Here is a 20,709-nt window from a genome sequence, read left to right on the forward strand (position 1 = left end):
GTCTAAAGCTTTAACCCTGTGGATTCCACACTGCAAAAATTAATTGGTTTATTTGTTACATGTTGGTTCACCTGGACTTCCGGTGGTGGCAAGTAGGGGAAGTCACACGTTGGGTGGCTCCTGCTCGAGGCTTGTTTTTTGGAGTTTAATGTCCAATCCCAGGGGCAATCTTTTGATGAACAAGTGTAGGAAAGCATAAGGAAGGAGAATGATGTCGAAAAGTAAGAATAAAGTGGCAAAATTTGAGGATACTGGGTCTGCCCGAGGGGGTGGAGGGCCCGAGGCCGACAGAGTACTTTACCAAGATGCTCTCTCGGTATGAACTGTAGCGGGCTCATCGGTCGTTGAGGCCTAAACCGAAGGCGAATGAGCCGCCAAGATCGGGGGAGGGGGCCTGGGCAGGGGCCCTCGCACTAGCAAGCTAAGTTAGCTAGTGAATGGAGGTGTGGTGGGGGGAGGGGCTGCGGACATTGGAGCCTGGTGAGTACAGGGAGAATGCAGGTGCATGTTGTGGGGCCAACGTCCAAGGGAGGCGGCGACGAGGGAAATTGTGCAGATGCGGGATAGGATGGGAACATTGGTGACGACCCCGGACCCGAACGATAGGGTGTTTGAGGAGTTTTATGAGAATTTGTACAGGTAGGAGCCAACGGGGGTGGGCCGGAAGATGCAGAAATTCCTGGTTTGGGGGAGGAGGGTAGGGCCACATTGGAGGGGTTGATAGGGGAACAGGAAATAAAGGAGGCAATTGGGAGGATGCAGTCGGGGGAAGGCGGCAGGGCCGGTTGGGTTCCCATTGGTGTACAAGAAATCTAGGGAAAGGTTGGTGCCGCCGATGGTGGGAATGTTCGAGGTGGCGATAGGGAAGGGGCTGCTGCCACAGACATTGTGGCATGCCTCGAAAGCTTTGCTGCTGAAGAAGGATAAAGATCCAAAGAACAAAGCAGAAGGGGGTGGCGGGGACAGTGTCGAGGGTGGTTGGATCCAGGGTCAAACCAGGGTGGGGACTCACGATTTTTGGAGTTACGGTGGAGCCGGGAGTGCAGGAGGCGAAAGAGGCCGGTGTCCTGGCCTTTGCGTCCCTAGTAGCCCGGCGGAGGTATCTTGGTCAATAGCAGCAGCAACCGGGGGGGGGGTGGTTCCTTATTATTGTTTCTATTTTTTTCATGGTTATGCAACTTAACATTGTGTTAAATTAAGTTGTTAATATGTTTTGTTGTTCATTGAGGATGGGTGAATGTTTATGATTGCTATGATTATTGTTATTATTGGTATTTTATTACGGTTCGTTGTTGTTGTATAAATACAAATTTTTCAATAAAAATTATTTTTTAAAAAGTATACCATAACACAAACCGTAATTTACAAATGGCACATTTCACCAAAGAAATTATCCAACTTAATTTGTCCAGTTGAGAGAAAGAAACCCATTATGTCACATTTGAAACTATTGTAGTCTTTGTATCTTCCCATTCTCCTGGGCCAAGACATTAAATCCTGGGACACAGTGAAACACATCATCAGTGACTAAACTATATCGCCGTTTGGCTTGATTTTAGTGCAGGAAATCTCAGAAAGAATGAAGTACTCAAAGCTGAAAGAATATTTTTCTTTTTAAATCAAGCCCCTAACTCGATCAATTTCTCTTTTCTAAGCTCCTTCTCATACTCAACACTGCAGTCAAACACTTCAGGATGTGAGATTCGATTTGGTCACTAATCACAACAAAGCAGAATTAAACATAAACATAATCATTTTTAAAAATGTATCTGCAGCTTTAATATTAATTACAAAAAAAAAAATCAAAATTTAATATTGTAATATTGTGATTTCAGATCCAATTATCTCAGGACACTTGACTGTCACTGAATGACCGCCAGAAAAAGCTGGCATCAGGTCAGATGAATGAGAGGCCAAGCAAGTTACTTTCTTATTTAAGTGCTCCTCCAGGCCCCACAAGAAAACGTTGTCAACCCTGCCAATGCCTGCAGCTTAACTGATTTAATAAATGGAAATGAGATTGTGGGGTTAATTATAGCCCCACAACTGCTACACTCATGCCAGGGGCATTGATATTTTTGCTAAATTACCAAGTTGAATAAAATTAAAATTTTAGTTCAATGTCATTGTGATGATAATGTGACATGTGTAATATTAATCTTTAATTTCATCGATTATCGAATAAGTATTGAACTTCTTTTTAAAAGTTTTTTTAAAGCAAGCAAACACGGACTTAGGATGACTTCCACCGGTCACCTGACATATCTGGTATTACAAACTGGACAGTTTCTGAAAGTTTCCACATGAATTACAATTGGGAAATGCTTATGGCAACCTCCTAGTAAATTTCACACCTGCTAATATCAAGAATTACTTCAAAGATAACTGAAACTGTAACTGTTTTTCACTATTTACATGTCTATAAAACTGCCTTTCAATGTAGAGACAAAAAGTCTACCGGGACAATGGCTACATAAACGTTGATATGTTCTTCCTAGCTCATCATAGGAAAGGATGGTCTATTCAAAGGTAATGGCTGGGATATGTAATAAACTAATCACCACCACACATTAGCCAAGGTCTGTTGAGCCATGTGCGAACCAATTGCCTTCTGTGGAATACCCAGCTCATCATGAGAAGAGTAATCTTGCAAGAATAACAATTTTGAAATATTTATTATTACAAAGCTGCTAAAAGCAGTCCAGAAGAAACCAGCCAATGGAGCAGGAACACTATATCTCCCTCTACTCCGCTTTCATGTTCGGAGCCCCATCTCTGGTACATTGTGGAATACATCACAGTGATAGAGAATTTCAATCAAAAGGAACATCAGGTGCAATATCATAGAATTTTGGAAAAGACGGATTAAGTTTAAAAAGAGACTGTCTCCAGTAATTGCAGTTTACATCAGCCTCAACCCCATTGGAATTTCGAAACCACCATGGGAAAAAATCTGCCACAACACGAACACCAGCGAAGATCTCAAACAGTGGACTTGCGTTTTAAAAACATTGAACATTTTTTTAATCATTGAATCTTCTATTTGGCCAAAAAAAGTAACATCCTGCTGTACAGCATGTAATTTTGAGTCTATACATGTACATGCATGTGTTGCGAACATTACATCTGACCTGGGTGGGTTTTTAGCTCAATAAAAACTAACCACTTTGTGTGCAAACTCAAGAAGCCCTGTCTGACTTGACATCTTAGCAATCAGCACATAAATGGTAAAGCACAGACAATGCATTAATACTTTCATCCTTATAAATTACAAAAAGAAAACCGTTACGATCAATCAAAGAGTGAGGGGGGAAAAATTACAAGTCCTCACAGCGTTCTCAACTGTCTTAGCACCATTTATACTTATAATATTAGGAGACACAATGTTACCCACTTGTGTTATCTAACCTCCTGCTCTCATCTGCATAATTTGTTAGTATTCCCAAGAAGCTTCCTAGTTCCTAGAACAGTATGTAATGGAACCTACGAGGGAACAAGCGGTCCTAGATCCTGTCCTGTGAGACAGGATTGATTCATGATCTCATAGTTAGGGATGCTCTCAGAAGGAGCGATCACAATATGGTGGAATTTAAAATTCAGATGGAGGGTGAGAAGGTAAAATCAAATACTAGTGTTTTTTGCTTAAACAAAAGAGATTACAATGGGATGAGAGAAGAACTAGCTATGGTAGACTGGGAGCAAAGACTTTATGGTGGAACAGTTGAGGAACAGTGGAGAACCTTCCAAGCGATTTTTCACAGTGCTCAGCAAAGGTTCATACCAACAAAAAGGAAGGACGGTAGAAAGAAGGAAAATCGACCGTAGATATCTAAGGAAATAAGGGAGAGTATCAAATTGAAGAAAAAGCATATAAAGTGGCAAAGATTGGTGGGAGACTGGAGGACTGGGAAATCTTTAGGGGTCAACAGAAAGCTACTAAAAAAGCTATAAAGAAGAGTAAGATAGATTATGAGAGTAAACTTGCTCAAAGTATAAAATGAGATAGTAAAAGTTTCTACAAATATATAAAACAAAAAAGAGTGGCTAAGGTAAATATTGGTCCTTTAGAAGATGAGAAGGGAGTTTTAATAATGGGAGATGAGGAAATGGCTGAGGAACTGAACAGGTTTTTTGGGTCGGTCTTCACAGTGGAAGACACAAGTAAGGCTATGACAGGTGAGGACCTTGAGAGGATTGTTATCACTAAGGAGGGAGTGATGGGCAAGCTAATGGGGCTAAAGGTAGACAGGTCTCCTGGCCCTGATGGAATGCATCCCAGAGTGCTAAAAGAGATTACTAGGGAAATTGCAAATGCACTAGTGATAATTTACTAAAATTCACTAGCCTCTGGGGTGGTCCCGGTGGATTGGAAATTAGCAAACGTGACACCACTGTTTAAAAAAGGAGGTAGGCAGTGAGGGGGTAATTATAGGCCAGTGAGCTTAACTTCAGTAGTAGGGAAGATGCTGGAATCTATCATCAAGGAAGAAATAGCGAGGCATCTGGATAGAAATTGTTCCATTGGGCATGCGCAGCATGGGCTCATAAAGGGCAGATCGTGCCTAATTAATTTGGTGGAATTTTTTGAGGACATTACCAGTGCGGTAGATAACAGGGAGCCAATGGATGTGGTATATCTGGATTTCCAGAAAGCCTTTGACAAGATGCCACACAAAAGGTTGCTGCATAAGATTTTTAAAAATTAATTTAGAGTACACAATTCATTTTTCCAATTAAGGGGCAATTTAGCATGTTCAATCCACCTAGCTTGCACATTTTTTGGGTTGTGGGGACGAAACCCACGCAAACACGGGGAGAATGTGCAAACTCCACACGGACAGTGACCCAGAGCCGGGATCGAACCTGGGACCTCGGCGCCGTGAGGCTGCAGTGCTAACCCACTGAGCCACCGTGCTGCCCTGCTGCATAAGACAAAGATGCATGGCATTAAGGGTAAAGTAGTAGCATGGATAGAGGATTGGTTAATTAATAGAAAGCAAAGAGTGGGGATTAATGGGTATTTCTCTGGTTGGCAATCAGTAGCTAGTGGTGTCCCTCAGGGATCCGTGTTGGGCCCACAATTGTTCACAATTTACATAGATGATTTGGAGTTGGGGACCAAGGGCAATGTGTCCAAGTTTGCAGATGACACTAAGATGAGTGGTAAAGCAAAAAGTGCAAAGGATACTGGACGTCTGCGGAGGGATTTGGATAGGTTAAGTGAATGGGCTAGGGTCTGGCAGATGAAATACAATGTTGACAAATGTGAGGTTATCCATTTTGGTAGGAACAACAGCAAAAGGGATTATTATTTAAATGATAAAATATTAAAGCATTCTGCTGTGCAGAGAGACCTGGGTGTGCTAGTGCATGAGTCGCAAAAAGTTGGTTTACAGGTGCAACAGGTGATTAAGGCAGCGAAGGGAACTTCCGGTTGCGGCTATGCGGAGCTAGGCCGCACGTTCAGCAGCTCCCGCCAGGAACCGACTTTTGGGCTCTTTTTAGTGCCCCCGGCGGTACTTGTTCGACGGTTCCCGGCGTGGGAAGGAGTCAGCAGCATTTCCCCAGCAGTATATGGCCTGGACCAGGAGTGGGGCGAGCAAGATAGCGGTGGCAGCGCCAAAGTAAAAGTGAGGGAAGAAGCACAAGATGGCGGCCGGCGGAGACCAAGAGGCATGGAGGCAGTGGGCGCAGGAGCAGCAGGAAGCTCTCCAGCGCTGCTTCCGGGAGCTCAAAGCGGAGCTGCTAGAGCCGTTGAAGGCTTCCATCGACAAGCTGCTGGAGACTCAGACAGCCCACGGGGTGGCAATCCGGGAGATCCGACAGCAGGCCTCTGAAAGAGAGGATGAGGCCTCAGCCCTCGCGGTAAAGGTGGAGATGAATGAGGCTCCCCATGAAAAATGGCAGGAGCGGTTCGAGGAGATGGAGAACCGGTCGAGGCGGAAAAATGTGCGGATCCTGTGCCTTCCGGAGGGGCTGGAGGGGTCAGACATGGGGGCCTACGTGGTCGTCCTGCTGAATTTGCTGGTGGGAGCTGGGTCCTTCCAGGGGCCCCAGGAGCTGGAGGGGGCCCACAGAATACTGGCAAGAAGGCCCAAGCCGAATGAGCCGCCACAGGCGGTGCTGGTGCGGTTCCACCGGTTCGCTGACCGGGAGTGTGTGCTCAGATGGGCCAAGAAGGAGCGGAGTAGCAGGTGGGAGAACACGGTGGTACGGGTCTACCAGGACTGGAGTGCGGAGGTGGCTAAGCGGAGGGCCGGGTACAACCGGACGAAGGCGGTGCTGCACAGAAAAGAAGTGAAGTTCGGCGCGTTTGTGGGTCACCTACAAGGACCGAAACTTTTACTTCGAGTCCCCGGAGGAGGCGTGGGCCTTTGTGCAGGCCAAGAGGTTGGACTCAAACTGAGGGTTGGGTGCGGGAATCTGTGTGTAACTGTATTATTTTCTGAGGGGGTGTTTTCTGTTTAATGCTGGTTCTGTGTCGTTTTCAGGGCCGGTGGGACACTGTCTTTTTGCGTGGGTTCGGTGGATGGGCTCGAGGAGAGGGGTAGACTTGCAGTGTGGGGAGCTGATGGTGGGAAGGGGGGCTGGGGCCCCGCGAGCTGCTTTAGAGGAGGCGGGGTCGGGCAGGTGGAAAGCGCGGGCTTTTTCCCACGCTGAGGGTTGATGGGGGGCTGGGTCGGAGCTGGGAAGCGTGGGCTTTTCCCCGCATGAGAGCGGGAGGGGGAGGAGGAGAGCCCGCTGGTGGGCACTGGGGAGGAAGGGTAGCCCCACGCTGGGAGGGGTTGGAGGAGAGGCGGGAGTTGCCGGGATCAGCAGGAGTCAGCAGGCTTACGGGAGTACTATGGAGGGAGTAACGCGGCTAGGTGGTGTCCTAGCTTTTGGGGGGGTGGGGGGGGGGGTGTACCAGGTTGCTGTTGGAATGGCCAGGAAGGAGCTGGAGTATGCAGGGGGGAGTCGAGATGGGGGTTTGCCGCCATGCGGAACGGGCCGAGCGGGGGGGCGCGGGCAAGTGGCGGGCAGAGGAAGTGTTATGGCTAGTCGGCGGGGGAGGGGGGCAGAGAGCCCCCTGATCCGGCTGATAACCTGGAATGTGAGGGGACTGAATGGGCCAGTCAAACGGGCCTGCGTGTTTACGCACCTGAAGGGGCTGAAGGCGGACGTGGCCAAGCTTAAGGAGACGCACCTGAAGGTGGCGGACCAGGTTAGATTGAAGAAGGGATAGGTAGGCCAAGTGTTTCATTCAGGGCTGGATGCAAAAAATCGGGGGGGGGGGGGGGGGGGGGGGGGGGTGGCGATCCTGGTGGCAAAGAGGGTGCCGTTTGAGGCGTTGAATGTGGTGGCGGACAGCGGCGGGGGGTATGTGATGGTGAGCGGCAAGCTGCAGGGGGAGCGGGTGGTGCTGGTTAACGTATACGCCCCGAACTGGGCCGCATTCTAGATCTGGAGACGGGGGCCTGATAATGGGGGGGGACTTCAATACAGTGCTGGATCCGCCACTGGATCGATCCAGGTCCAAGACGGGTAGGAGGTCAGCGGCGGCTAAGGTGTTGAGGGGGTTCATGGACCAGATGGGAGGGGTGGATCCTTGGAGGTTTGCGAGGCCGAGGGCCAGGGAGTTTTCATACTTCTCCCATGTGCATAAGGCCTATTCCCGGATCGATTTTTAAAATTATGAGCAGGGGGCTGATTTCGAGGGTGGAGGATGCCGAATATTCGGCGATAGCCATTTCGGATCATGCCCCGCACTGGGTGGACCTCGAGCTGGGAGGAGAGACACCAGTGCCCGCTCTGGCGCTTGGAGGTGGGGCTGCTGGCAGATGCTGGAAAGGTTTGGGTTTGGGGAGGGGTGTCAGATGGGTGAGGTTGTTATACGAGGCCCCGATGGCGAGCGTGGCCACGAATAGGAGGAAATCGGAGTACTACCGGTTATAGCAAGGGTCGAGACAGGGGTGTCCCTTGTCTCCCCTGCTCTTAGTGTTGGCAATCAAACCCCTGGCCATGGCGTTGAGGGAGTCGAGGAACTGGAGGGGACTGGTGCGGGGTGGGGAGGAGCACCGAGTGTCGCTTTATGCAGATTACTTATTGTTATATGTGGCGGACCCAGTGGGGGGAATGCCGGAGGTGATGAAGATTCTCAGGGAATTTGGGGACTTCTCAGGGTACAAGCTCAACCTGGGGAAGAGCAAGCTGTTCGTCGTGCAACCGGGGGATCAGGAGGGGGGATTGGTAGGCTCCCGCTAAAAAGGGCGGAGAGGAGCTTTAGATACCTGGGAGTCCAGGTGGCCAGGAGCTGGGGGGCCCTACACAAATTTAACCTTACCAGGCTGGTGGAGCAAATGGAGGAGGAGTTTAAAAGATGGGACATGTTGCCGCTGTCGCTGGCGGGCAGGGTGCAAGTCAGTCAAGACGGCGGTGCCCCCGAGGTTTTTGTTCCTGCTCCAGTGCCTCCCCATCCTTATCCCGTTGGCCGTTTTTAGGAGGGTCAACAGGAGCATTGCGGGGTTTGTGTGGGCGCATGGGACCCTGAGGGTGAGAAGGGTGTTTTTTGCGTGTCGCGTCTTTTCGTCCGACGTCACTTCGTCCAACGACACTTCGTCCACGTCTTTTGGTCCAACGTCTTTTTGTCCGCCCGTCTTTTGGCCCAACGTCACTTCGTCCAATTATCCAATTACAAATTAACTCCGTATAAAACCATTTAATTGATAAAATGCAAGTACAATACAGCAAGTGAATTTAATTGCTAAAATGCAAGTAATTGATAAAATGCAAGTAAAATGCAAGTTGAAAAATGCAGTTAAAAAATCTAAAAATGCAGTTAAAAAATCTAAAAGTTTACTAATTACTTAAAATTCCCAAAATTACTTAAAATTGATGTAAATTGTAAGCAACATTCCTCAAGAAATCAATTTTTGTTGCAGAATCATATTGAACGACCAATCTTTTGAGGCGTTCAGTTATTTTCTTATATCGCGTACATGAAGTCGACTGATCTCCCCAAAGAATTTGAGCCTTTTTGCCTATTATGGACCCTTCCTCTTCCTTCAGAGATTTGATTAACCTCCGGATATTCAAATGAGCTCCACCCGCCGAACGCTTTATCGCAGAATGAAACCCCTCAGCAGCATTATTTGTTATTTGCGAATTAAGAAAGAGAACGGTAATATCTATCCTTTAACGAGGCTCGTTAAAGGAAAGAGAACGATAATAACTATCCTTTAACGAGGCTCGTTAAAGGAAAGAGACCTTTAAAAATAAAAATCCTTTATTGCATATTATACCTTGCTATGTGCATTAGAGAAGATTTCTATTTACAAAAAGTTATTGTGGGGAGTGGAGTGGAGTGCTACTAAGCAAGTTACAAAAAGTCAAGTCACAAAAAGTCTTTGACGAAAAAAATCATCGGACAAAAAGACGTTGGACCAAAAGACGGGCGGACAAAAAGACGTTGGACCAAAAGACGTGGACGAAGTGTCGTTGGACGAAGTGACGTCGGACGAAAAGACATAGCACCGTTTTTTGAGCGGGGCAGGGATAGGGGGGGGCTGGCGCTGTCCAACCTCTGTGGGTACTATTGGGCTGCTAACGCAGCGATGGTGCGTAAGTGGGTAATGGACGGGGAAGGATCAGCATGGAAGAGGATGGAGATGGTGTCCTGTGTACAGCGATGGTGCGTAAGTGGGTAATGGACGGGGAAGGATCAGCATGGAAGAGGATGGAGATGGTGTCCTGTGTGGGCACGAGCCAGGAGGCGCTGGCAACGGCGCCGCTGCCGCTCTCTCCAATGAGGTATACCACAAGCCCGGTAGTGGCGGCTACCCTCAGAATTTGGAGGCAATGGAGACGGCACAGGGGGGAGGTGGGGGTCTCGATGGGGTCCCCGATACGGGGGAACCACCGGTTTGTTCCAGGGAGAATTGATGGCGGGTTCCTGAGTTGGCACAGGGCAGGTGTTAGGAGGTTGAGGGACCTGTTTCTAGACGAGAAGTTTGCGACCCTGGGTGAGTTAGAGGGGAAGTTCGGGCTCCCCCAGGAAACATCTTTAGGTACATGCAGGTAAGGGCGTTTGCCAGACGGCAGGTGGCGGAGTTACCTCTGTTGCCCCCGCGTGGGGTCCAGGACAGGGTGCTCTCGGGGGTGTGGGTTGGAGCGGGGAGGATTTCGGACTTGTACCAAGTGATGCAGGAGGTAGAGGAGGCCTCGGTGGAGGAGCTGAAGGGTAAATGGGAAGAGGAGTTGGGTGAGGAGATTGAGGAGGGGACATGGGCAGATGCTCTGGAAAGAGTAAACTCCTCCTCTTTTTGTGCGAGGCTAAGCCTCATACAGTTCAAGGTGCTACATAGGGCTCATATGACCGGGACGAGGATGAGTAGGTTCTTTGGGGGCGAGGACAGGTGTGCTAGGTGCTCGGGGAGCCCAGCGAACCATGCCCATATGTTCTGGGCATGCCCAGCACTGGGGGAATTTTGGAAGGAGGTAGCAAGCACGGTGTCGAGGGTGGTAGGATCCAGGGTCAATCCAGGCTGGGGACTCGCAATATTTGGGGTTGCAGTGGAGCCGGGAGTGCAGGAGGCGAAAGAGGCCGGTGTTCTGGCCTTTGCGTCCCTAGTAGCCCGGCGGAGGATTCTACTTCAGTGGAAGGATGCGAGGCCCCCAAGCGTGGAGGCCTGGATCATTGATATGGCGGGGTTTATCAAATTGGAGAGGGTGAAATTTGCCCTGAGGGGATCAGTACAGGGGTTTTTCAGGCGGTGGCAGCCTTTCCTAGATTTCCTGGCAGAACGGTAGGGGAAAAGGCCAGCAGCAGCAGCCCGGGGTGGGGGGGGGGGGGGGGGGGGGGGGGTTTGCTCTTTTTTGTTTTTCTCCGTTGTTAATATTTTCTGGCATTGATATTTTGTAAAAATCTGAATAAAAATTATTTTTTTTTTTAAAAGGCGGCGAATGGAATTTTGTCCTTCATTGCTAGAGGGGTGGAGTTTAAGACGAGGGAGGTTATGCTGCAATTGTATACAGTGTTAGTGAGGCCACACCTGGAGTATTGTACTCAGTTTTGGTCTCCTTACTTGACAAAGGACGTATTGGCACTGGAGGGTGTGCAGAGGAGATTCACTAGGTTAATCCCAAAGCTGAAAGGGTTGGATTACGAGGAGAGGTTGAGTAGACTGGGACTGTACTCTTTGGAATTTAGAAGGATGAGGGGGGAATCTTACAGAAACATATAAAATTATAAAGGGAATAGATAGGATAGATGCGGGCAGGTTGTTTCCACTGGCGGGTGAAAGCAGAACCAAGGGGCATAGCCTCAAAATAAGGGGAAGTAGATTTAGGACTGAGTTTAGGAGGAACTTCTTCACCCAAAGGGTTGTGAATCTATGGAATTCCTTGCCCAGTGAAGCAGTAGAGGATCCTTCATTGAATGTTTTTAAGATAAAGATAGATAGGTTTTTGAAGAATAAAGAGATTAAGGGTTATGGTGCTCCGGCCGGAAAGTGGAGCTGAGTCCACAAAAGATTAGCCATGATCTCATTGAATGGTGGAGCAGGCTCGAGGGGCCAGATGGCCTACTCCTGCTCCTAGTTCTTACGTTCTTATGTTCTTAAGCCTGGATGTAGAACATTATAGTCCTCCATTCATTACATATTGATTACTTATCATGGAAAACTATAGCCCCAGTACAAGCTGCTGAGGAACACCGTTTGTCCCATTTTGCCAGGTACATCATTTAAGTTTCAGAGGTTTTTAAGAGATCATTAATCAATACTGTAATAGACTACCAACCATGTAAATTGAGGCCCGATTCTCCATTCTGGTTATACAGACGAAAGGCTTCCTCCAGTTCCATGTGGGATGAAACAGTGCATGGGTCCCCTATAAACAAGAACAAAACCAATCAGTGGAACTCCTGCTAGCCAAGAATTTAAAAACATTGGTTTGTCAGAGAAATACTTTATTTACTACATTAACAATCCAAGGAACCTACATCACACCTTAACCCCAAAGTGTTCGCCATTGAATGGGTTTGTCAAACCACCCTGGATTTAATTTTTAAACTACTTCTACTGGAGCAGAAAAGCAACATAATTTACCACGTTCCTAAAATGAAGTTTTGATTGGTTGAAAAGGAAAGACCATTTCCTCTTGTTGACTAAAAGAAATTACTGATTTACTCGAGATGTGACTCAGGTGACACTGTTTTAGCGGCATTCACTTAATTTTAGGAGAAGACTCCTCAACATACACTATACAGGTTATGTACTTTCTGATTTACTTCAGAAACCACTATGATCAATGACAAATTTAGTCACGCATTTGCAGAAGTCAAAGACAATTGTGCATTCTGCTTTTCATGCTTTTAATACAAAGGCTAAATTTAGTACTCATGATGTGGAAGGATTTAAGATATCAATCGCAGGCCCAATTATGCTCTCTATTAATCAGTTTTTATTTATCAGAAATGCATTAGTTACTGCTGTATTCCCAATTCGCCACATGTGGCTAGTTGCTAATGTGTTAGGCAAAACTGGTCTCGTGAGAGAAAGTGATTAAAGTCACACATTTAAAATTGGTTGCGATCAAAGTAAGGCGATGAAAGCGAAAATCTTCTTTACTCAGTGTTAAGAATATGGCAGAAACGGGCAGCACGGTAGCATGGTGGTTAGCATAAATGCTTCACAGCTCCAGGGTCCCAGGTTCGATTCCCGGCTGGGTCACTGTCTGTGCGGAGTCTGCACGTCCTCCCCGTGTGTGCGTGGGTTTCCTCCAGGTGCTCCGGTTTCCTCCCACAGTCCAAAGATGTGCAGGTTAGGTGGATTGGCCATGCTAAATTGCCCGTAGTGTACTAAAAAGTAAGGTTAAGGGGGGTGTTGTTGGGTTACGGGTATAGGGTGGATACGTGGGTTTGAGTAGGGTGATCATTGCTCGGCACAATATCGAGGGCCGAAGAGCCTGTTCTGTGCTGTACTGTTCTAAGTGAAATATGCATTGCCTTGCCATGGTGAATAGTTGAACCTAAGAAGGGAAGACTAGTTAAACACCCGCAGAAGAGAAATTTATAGAAATATGGGGAAACCACAGGGTAATTGGACATGTTTTCAAATGCATGGTGGACAAGGAAACTGCACAGATCTAGTTGGTCTTTCTCTGATAGATCTGTTAAGATCAAGGGACTTCCATTTCAGTTAAGAAAAATGATCCCTTTTGACAATAACTCCAATATTTTCGTGGCATCTGGACACCAATTAATTAAATCCTTCAGTTGCATCTCAGTGATGCCTCTTCGTTTCCCTTATTCTGGAGCTTAGAAACCCCATAGTGAACCTTCAAGCAGCAGAACCAAGCAACTGTTAACTGTATTGTTAAAATCGCAACTCTATTTTTATACTCCCCCATATCCTGTGTCTAAAACCTGTTGCCCTTGCCTGGAATCTGGTTCAACTTATTGATGTGTCAAACCATTGCAGTGCCCCAGACCCCAACCCCAAAAACTGAACTACCATTCAATGTGCAAAATCCGAAGAGTAGGGAAAAACAGCAGTCTGACACAGAGCTGATGAGTACTGTATTTTCCATATTTTCCCGACAGCTCGGAATTTCACTGAATGGAATAGCTTTCTGTACAATAATTTTATAATAGCCTTTCATCGCAAACAAACATCATAAATGTGGATAAGGAAGGAGGGCTGCAGTTTAAATTATATCCTTGTTCTGGTATTGTTGACTTAATACTTAGTATTTCCTTTTCCCATCAAATAATGTGTTTCTTGTAGTTTCTCCAGCAAAATAAATATGACCTGCTCCCAGGCTTCCGTAATTGTTGCTGCATTGTCAACTCTGCGAAGCTCAAGAGAGGCCAGGTGCCATATTTCCCCTCCAATAGATTTGTGTGTTCACCAATCCCATCAGTGGCATCGTTAAGATGAGGAGCCCATATCATACTACTCAATAACTGCCTATAGCAGCTGCAGTGCATCTGGGCATCATTTCACTTGAGTGAACCATTAACACATTTTTGCAACTTAATTCAACTTTCAATTCAAAGAAAAACTGCAAGGATTAAAATCCAAAATTAAACAAAATGCTGCAAATGAACAGCACATCTTTAGTTATCTAAAAATAGGTTAATATTTCACCTGGGAGCCTTGAGCTGAACTAGACAGTAGGGAAGGAGATTCTATTTATAGCACTGATTAAAACAAACAGAGTTGTTACAATGGAGGAGCTAGTCGATTCAGGAGACTGGTGTTAAATTTCCAAATAAAAGCAAGGGATATAAATGCTGGGTTATTCAAAGCTAAAACATTTGAAGGATTTTATTTCAAATAAAGCTTTACATGCAGTATCGTTTCTTTAATCTTGAGCATAAAATGATCATTCCAGAGTGCAATTAAATTATGGTATACAGCAATTAACTTTCAACAGTCAAAACTACTTCAATAAAAATATTCATAACAGCCTTCGCATAAACTATAAAAGGTTTTGAATTAATAATGCAGACACAGAAAATAAAATATTAAGAAATAAGCATTTAACAAATTAAAAGTTGAATATTTGCTCATGGTTCTTTGTAACTACAGTTAAAAATTTGTAATAGACTAAATTTGCACTTATCAAATACCAAATCACAGCCAAAACAGTACATTAAATTTTGATGACGGCACATTCAAAATACTCATTCATTCTCTCAAATTTCATTCTTGCTGTATATGAAGATTGCCTCTAGCACCTATTTCGTTCCTAACCCTAATTCACATTGCTGCGTTACACTATGGGGTTTCTGCACTTGGGTTCCCGCAACTGATTAGTCCAAATTTTATATGCATAGAATAGGTATAAAGCACAAACTGAAGAGATACAAGAAATGCACATCAAAGTGCAAGGAAAGCAACTAGATTTACAAAACATTTCAACAAAATCTACTAATTTAAAAATCTATTCCTTTACCACTGAACCTCAGTACTTACCACTAGAAAAGAGATCCATAACAACGTACAAAAAACAGAACTTACAATTATTCAATTTCTCTAAATAATGCTATTGCGTCTTTAAAAACCTTCACAATGGTTTCCACTGCCTTGAGCTCACGGTTCCCAGATCCACCCATCAGCCACACCAATCAGCATGCATCCGTCCCTACAAATTCAGGGTTTTGGGACGGGGGAGGGGGCGGGTAGGAATTGGTAGAAGAACTAGCTGGACTGTGTGCCAGAACTTACTTTAGAACATAGAACAGTACAGCACAGAACAGGCCCTTCGGCCCTCGATGTTGTGCCGAGCCATGATCACCCTACTCAAACCCACGTATCCACCCTATACCCGTAACCCAACAACGCTCCCCCTTAACCTTACTTTTTAGGACACTACGGGCAATTTAGCATGGCCAATCCACCTAACCCGCACATCTTTGGACTGTGGGAGGAAACCGGAGCACCCGGAGGAAACCCATGCACACACGGGGAGGACGTGTAGACTCCGCACAGACAGTGACCCAGCTGGGAATCGAACCTGGGACCCTGGAGCTGTGAAGCATTTATGCTAACCACCATGCTACCGTGCTGCCCTTAATGGTAAAGCTTGCCATTTTCACCATCCCTGTGACAATGGAACATTAGAGAATGAAAACCCACAAAGTAATTTTTTTGGAGCAGTAAAAGCAATTTAAGTTAGTTTGAGCAAAGCATAGAAAGAAACATAACTTTTCTTACCCTAAGGTAAGGTCATTCACCTGAGGAAGGAACAGTGCTCCGAAAGCTAGTGTTTAAAACAAACCTATTGGACTTTAACCTGGTGTTGTAAGATTTCGTACTAAAAAAAAAATGTTGCTGTTTTCAGGAGATTGATTAAAACAGGTGACATATGACAAATAAAACTTCAAATAATATCACATTTATAATACACATATTGCAGCATACTAGTCTAAATGGTTACAGCAACTGCCTTTTTATTTGTTCATACTGAATGCAAAACACATTCATTCATATTGTAACAACTCCAGTTGATGTTACTACTGGATGGAAGGTCCCAGAATGGAATACTGGCTCAAAAACCGGTAATTTTCTTTTCAGAACCCATGGATGAACAGTCACAGAGCTGCCAATAATCATTTAGCAACAGAAAAAAAATATTAAAAAGTTTGCGTATGATACCTCCTTAATTCCCACTGATGTACACAGATTTTAAGGATAACATAGGTTACAAAATATATCTTTTGCCATAATGTTCGCAATAAATGCAGTCCCTGTAAACCATTCGGTCAACTGTGGTCAGACACACCCCACTCTTAAACCAAGTGGCAGATGTCTCCCAATCAAACTTCCATGGCTTACTCCTCAAATTCTCAAACTGGGGCTGGTTTAGCACAGGGCTAAATCGCTGGCTTTGAAAGCAAGCCCAGGCAGGCCAGCAGCACGGTTCAATTCCCATACCAGCGCCGGAATGTGGCGACTGGGGGCTTTTCACAGTAACTTCATTTGAAGCCTACTTGTGACAATAAGCGATATTCATTTCATTTCAAATCCCCCAGGTAATTGTTACACTGTGAGCCAATTAGCCTCACTGGACTCTGGCTTCGACATCAGTGTTTCCCCAAATTGAACACTCAAAACAATAGGCGTTGTTTGCAAAGTGTTTCTCAGCTGTTTTCAGCAAGTATCTGCTTCGAGGGTTTTCAATTCTCCTTTCCGTATTCCACTGCCTTGAACCGTCACGTGCATTCAAGTGTTGCACAATCTCTCAGGAACCCAGCCACACAAATAAAATACTACAGACAGTACTAAGAACACAGAACATAACAAAGTCCTATCTTCATATTGACGATACCCTCCATTGTGTTGTGTGGCACTACCACCATGCTAAATGGGATAGACTTCGAACAGATCTAGAAACTCAAGACTGGACATCCATGAGGCACTGTGGGCCATCAGCAGCTTCAGAATTGTATTCAACCATAATCTGCAATCTCATGGGGATCAACCCTGGTTCAATAAAGAGTGCAAGAGAGGATGCTAGGCGCAACATCAGGCATACCGAAAAATGAGATGTCAACCTGGTGAAGCTACAACACGGGGCTACTTGTGTGCCAAACAGCATAAGCAACAAGTAATAGACAGAGCTAAGCGATTCCACAACGAACGCATTAAATCTAAGCTCTGCGGGAGACTTCCAGTGGTGGCATGTATGTGGATGTCAGTGTTTCCATCCTTCCCTCCTCCTCTCCGAAGAGATGAACAGTTTTTTTTGGGGGGGTGCAAGGCAGCACAGTGGTTAGCACGGTTGCTTCACAGCGCCAGGGACCTGGGTTCGATTCCCGGCTTGGGTCACTGTCTGTGCGGAGTCTGCACGTTCTCCCAGTGTCTGCGTGGTTTTCCTCAAGGTGTACTAGTTTCCTCCCACAAGTCCCAAAAGATGTGCTTGCTAGGTGAATTGGACATTCTGAATTCTCCTTCAGTATACTTGTAGAGGCGTCGGAATGTGATGACTGGAGGATTTTCACAGGAACTCATTGTAGTATTAATGTAAGCCTACTTCTGACAATAATAACATTATTATTATAGGACCAGGAGTAGGTGATTCCGCCTACTCCGCCATTCAAGACGATCATGGCTGATCTCACTTCAGCCTCAACGCCACTTTCTTGCCTGTTTTCTATAACCCTTCATCCCATTGCTAATTAAAAATCTGTCCATTTCCTCCTTAAATTTTCTCAATGTCCTGGCACCCACCACAATCTGGGGTTGTAAATTTTGCAGATTCATGAACCTTTGAGAGAAGCAATTTCTCCTCATCTCTGTTTTAAATGTGCTCCCCTTTATCTAGATTACCCCACAAGAGGAAGCATCGGGCTGGATTCTCCGCCTCTCGTTGTCAGTAGCAGAGTTCCCGATGCAGCAGCGAATCCAACGTCAGGGAGAAAATGGCACCAATTAATTTCTGATGCGCTGACCCCCCTCTGCCATCAGGAATGAGGTTCGCACTCTGCACCAGCATAAGATGCAAATGGGTCATAAATACCAACTGCATCCAATACTGGGCCAGGCACCATATTCTCCAGTCCCCTGAGCCAGAAACCATGTGGGTGAGAATTGGTAAGGTCCTGACAAGCGTGTATTTGACGCAGTGGACCAAAGAGGTAAGGGAGTTGCCCCCAAAGTCCATCGAATAGCCACTCCCCAACTCCACAATGCAAGACCTGCCCACCACACCAGACCCCCCCTCCAACAGAAATCCCCTAAATAAAGCGACCGCACCCAGAGACCCCCTAAATGAGAACCCCCCCCCACAGAGACCCATCACGGTTGAGTGATTTAAAGTGGTCAGCTAGAAACTGACAGCACCTAACTCTGTTTGAAGCATGAGCCGTCAATCAAAGCTTAATGTTTATAAACAGTGCAGTTAGACCACTTCCAAGTTACGAACCATGAAGTAAGATGAATGCAACAATGTTGACAACTCGGAATGTGTGTCAATCTCAGCCCAATAAAAATCAATTTCAAAGAGAATGACTTGCACATCAAAGATGGTGTTTGGGGGAGGGGGGGGGGTTAAACCAGCTGAATAGTTTTCTCTTTCCAGGAATTGACAGGTGTTGCTGCCTCTGCCTGAGCAAGCAGGTGTATGGCCGAGACGAGTGTTGAAGCAGTGACTTTTTCTTTTACTGCCTGTCTGGACTGCTCTCTAGCTTCCAGATCTGGGTCTCTCTTCACAGGGGCTTCCCGACATGCATCTGGGCACGTGCATGCAGGCCAATGCGTGCGGGTCTCTTTATTTATGGCCTTTCTGGGGGGAAGATTCTGTTTATTTATGGCATCATTGTGGGGGGTCTCCAGGGGTATCCTTATTTAGGGGGTCACTGGTGGAGGGGACCCAGCCACAGAATCTCGTTCTCGGGCCTCCCCACTCAACATGGCAGCTCAATAATGGGATTGTGAAGTAAATAACTAAGTATATCTTTCCTCAAGGTAGCCACTTGGATGACTGAGTAATAATGAACAATAGTTTATATAAAGCCAGCAGACTTCCACAAAATTATTCCAAGAAGAAGTTATGATGTTCCATTGAATCGCTACAGTGAAGGAGGCGGCCATTTGGCCCATCGAGCCTGCACCGATCCTCTGAAAGAGTACCCTACCTTGGCCCGCAACCCCATCTTATCCCCGTAACCTCTACTAACCTATAAATCTTTGGATACCAATGGGCATATTTGGACATGGGCAATTTAGCATGGCTAATCCACCTAACCTTCACATATTTCAACTGTAGGAGGAAACTTGAGCACCCAGAGAAAATCCATGCAGAGAATCCAATGGGAGAATGTGCAAATTCCCAGTCACCCAAGGCCGGAATTGAACCCAGGTGCGTGGTGCTGTGAGGCAGCAGTGCTAGCCACTATGCCAATATTACATGAGAAGTGGTTCAAATAATCACTGGAAAGATTTTGAATCTACTCAGAGTAAATGTAGGTGTTTTCTGATTTGGTGCTTGGAAAATAGCATTTTCTTCACCCTCTGCATATGCTAGATTTAGAATTTAGAATTTAGAACAGTACAGCACAGAACAGGCCCTTCAGCCCTCGATGTTGTGCCGAGCAATGATCACCCCACTCAAACTCACGTATCCACCCTATACCCGTAACCCAACAACTCCCCCTTAACCTTACTTTTTAGGACACTACGGGCAATTTAGCATGGCCAATCCACCTAGCCCGCACATCTTTGGACTGTGGGAGGAAACCGGAGCACCCGGAGGAAACCCACGCACACACGGGGAGGACGTGCAGACTCCGCACAGACAGTGACCCAGCCGGGAACCGAACCTGGGACCCTGGAGCTGTGAAGCATTGATGCTAACCACTATGCTACCGTGCTTCCTGCTAACCACTATGCTACCGTGCTAGATGAAGTGTTTCCCTCACAAATAAATGTTTATGTTTAACAAGGATGCAAAGCTCTTTTTAATTTCTGCTCTATATGCTGAGTAAGAGATTCTAATGGCAAACATCAAGAAATGTATAATGAACGTTGGCACAGTGGTTAGCATTGCTGCCTACGGCGCTGAGGACCTGGGCTCGAATCCCGACCCTGGGTCACTGTCCGTGTGGAGTTTGCACATTCTCCCCGTGTCTGCGTGGGTTTCATCCCCACAACCCAAAGATGTGCAGGGTAGGTGGATTGGCCACGCTAAATTGCCCCTTAATTAGAAAAAATAATTGAGTACTCTTAAAAAAAATTTTTTAATGTTTAATGAAGAATTTTTTACTGTTTACCAAATAGCTCCGGCACAATATTTTCTGTCACAAAACAATTTTGCGATAATCTTGGTTAAATTCCTAACTTTTATTTAGCATTTCTATCAACTATAATGATGGTGCCATTCTTCTAGCAGATGTAATTGTTAACGTTGTCCAAGTCGGGATAGTGAGTAACTTGGTGGGGAACCAGAGATGGTGGTATTCCCAGGTATCTGCTGCTCCAGTCCCTCCAGATGGTAGTAGTCATGGGTCTGGAAGATGGGCCTCAGGAGCCATGAGTTTCTGCAGTGCATCTTGTTAGCGGAGGAGGAGAGATTGAATGTTTGTGAAAAGGACCATAATTAAGAGGGCTGCTTTGTCCTTGATGGTGGTGTCAAGCTTCTTGAATGTTACCGGAGCTGCAAATGGAGAGTATTCCTTAACACTGCTGATTTATGACTTCCGGTGGCGACTATGGAGGAGTAAGT

At 46.0% G+C, this 20,709-nt stretch overlaps 1 protein-coding gene across 2 annotated transcripts in view; it reads right to left on the reverse strand.

Annotated features, from left to right (window-relative positions):
- The window catches only part of prkcz (protein kinase C, zeta), a 643,052-nt gene that overhangs the window by 544,992 nt on the left and 77,351 nt on the right, over nt 1–20,709 (reverse strand). For both annotated transcript variants that reach the window (XM_038773788.1, XM_038773787.1), the window contains exon 3: nt 11,779–11,868. In XM_038773788.1, the coding sequence (XP_038629716.1) occupies nt 11,779–11,868 (90 nt within the window). The remainder of the gene's footprint in view (nt 1–11,778; nt 11,869–20,709) is intronic.

Source organism: Scyliorhinus canicula, chromosome 16 (genome assembly GCF_902713615.1).
Source record: "Scyliorhinus canicula chromosome 16, sScyCan1.1, whole genome shotgun sequence".
Taxonomy (NCBI): Eukaryota; Metazoa; Chordata; class Chondrichthyes; order Carcharhiniformes; family Scyliorhinidae; genus Scyliorhinus; species Scyliorhinus canicula.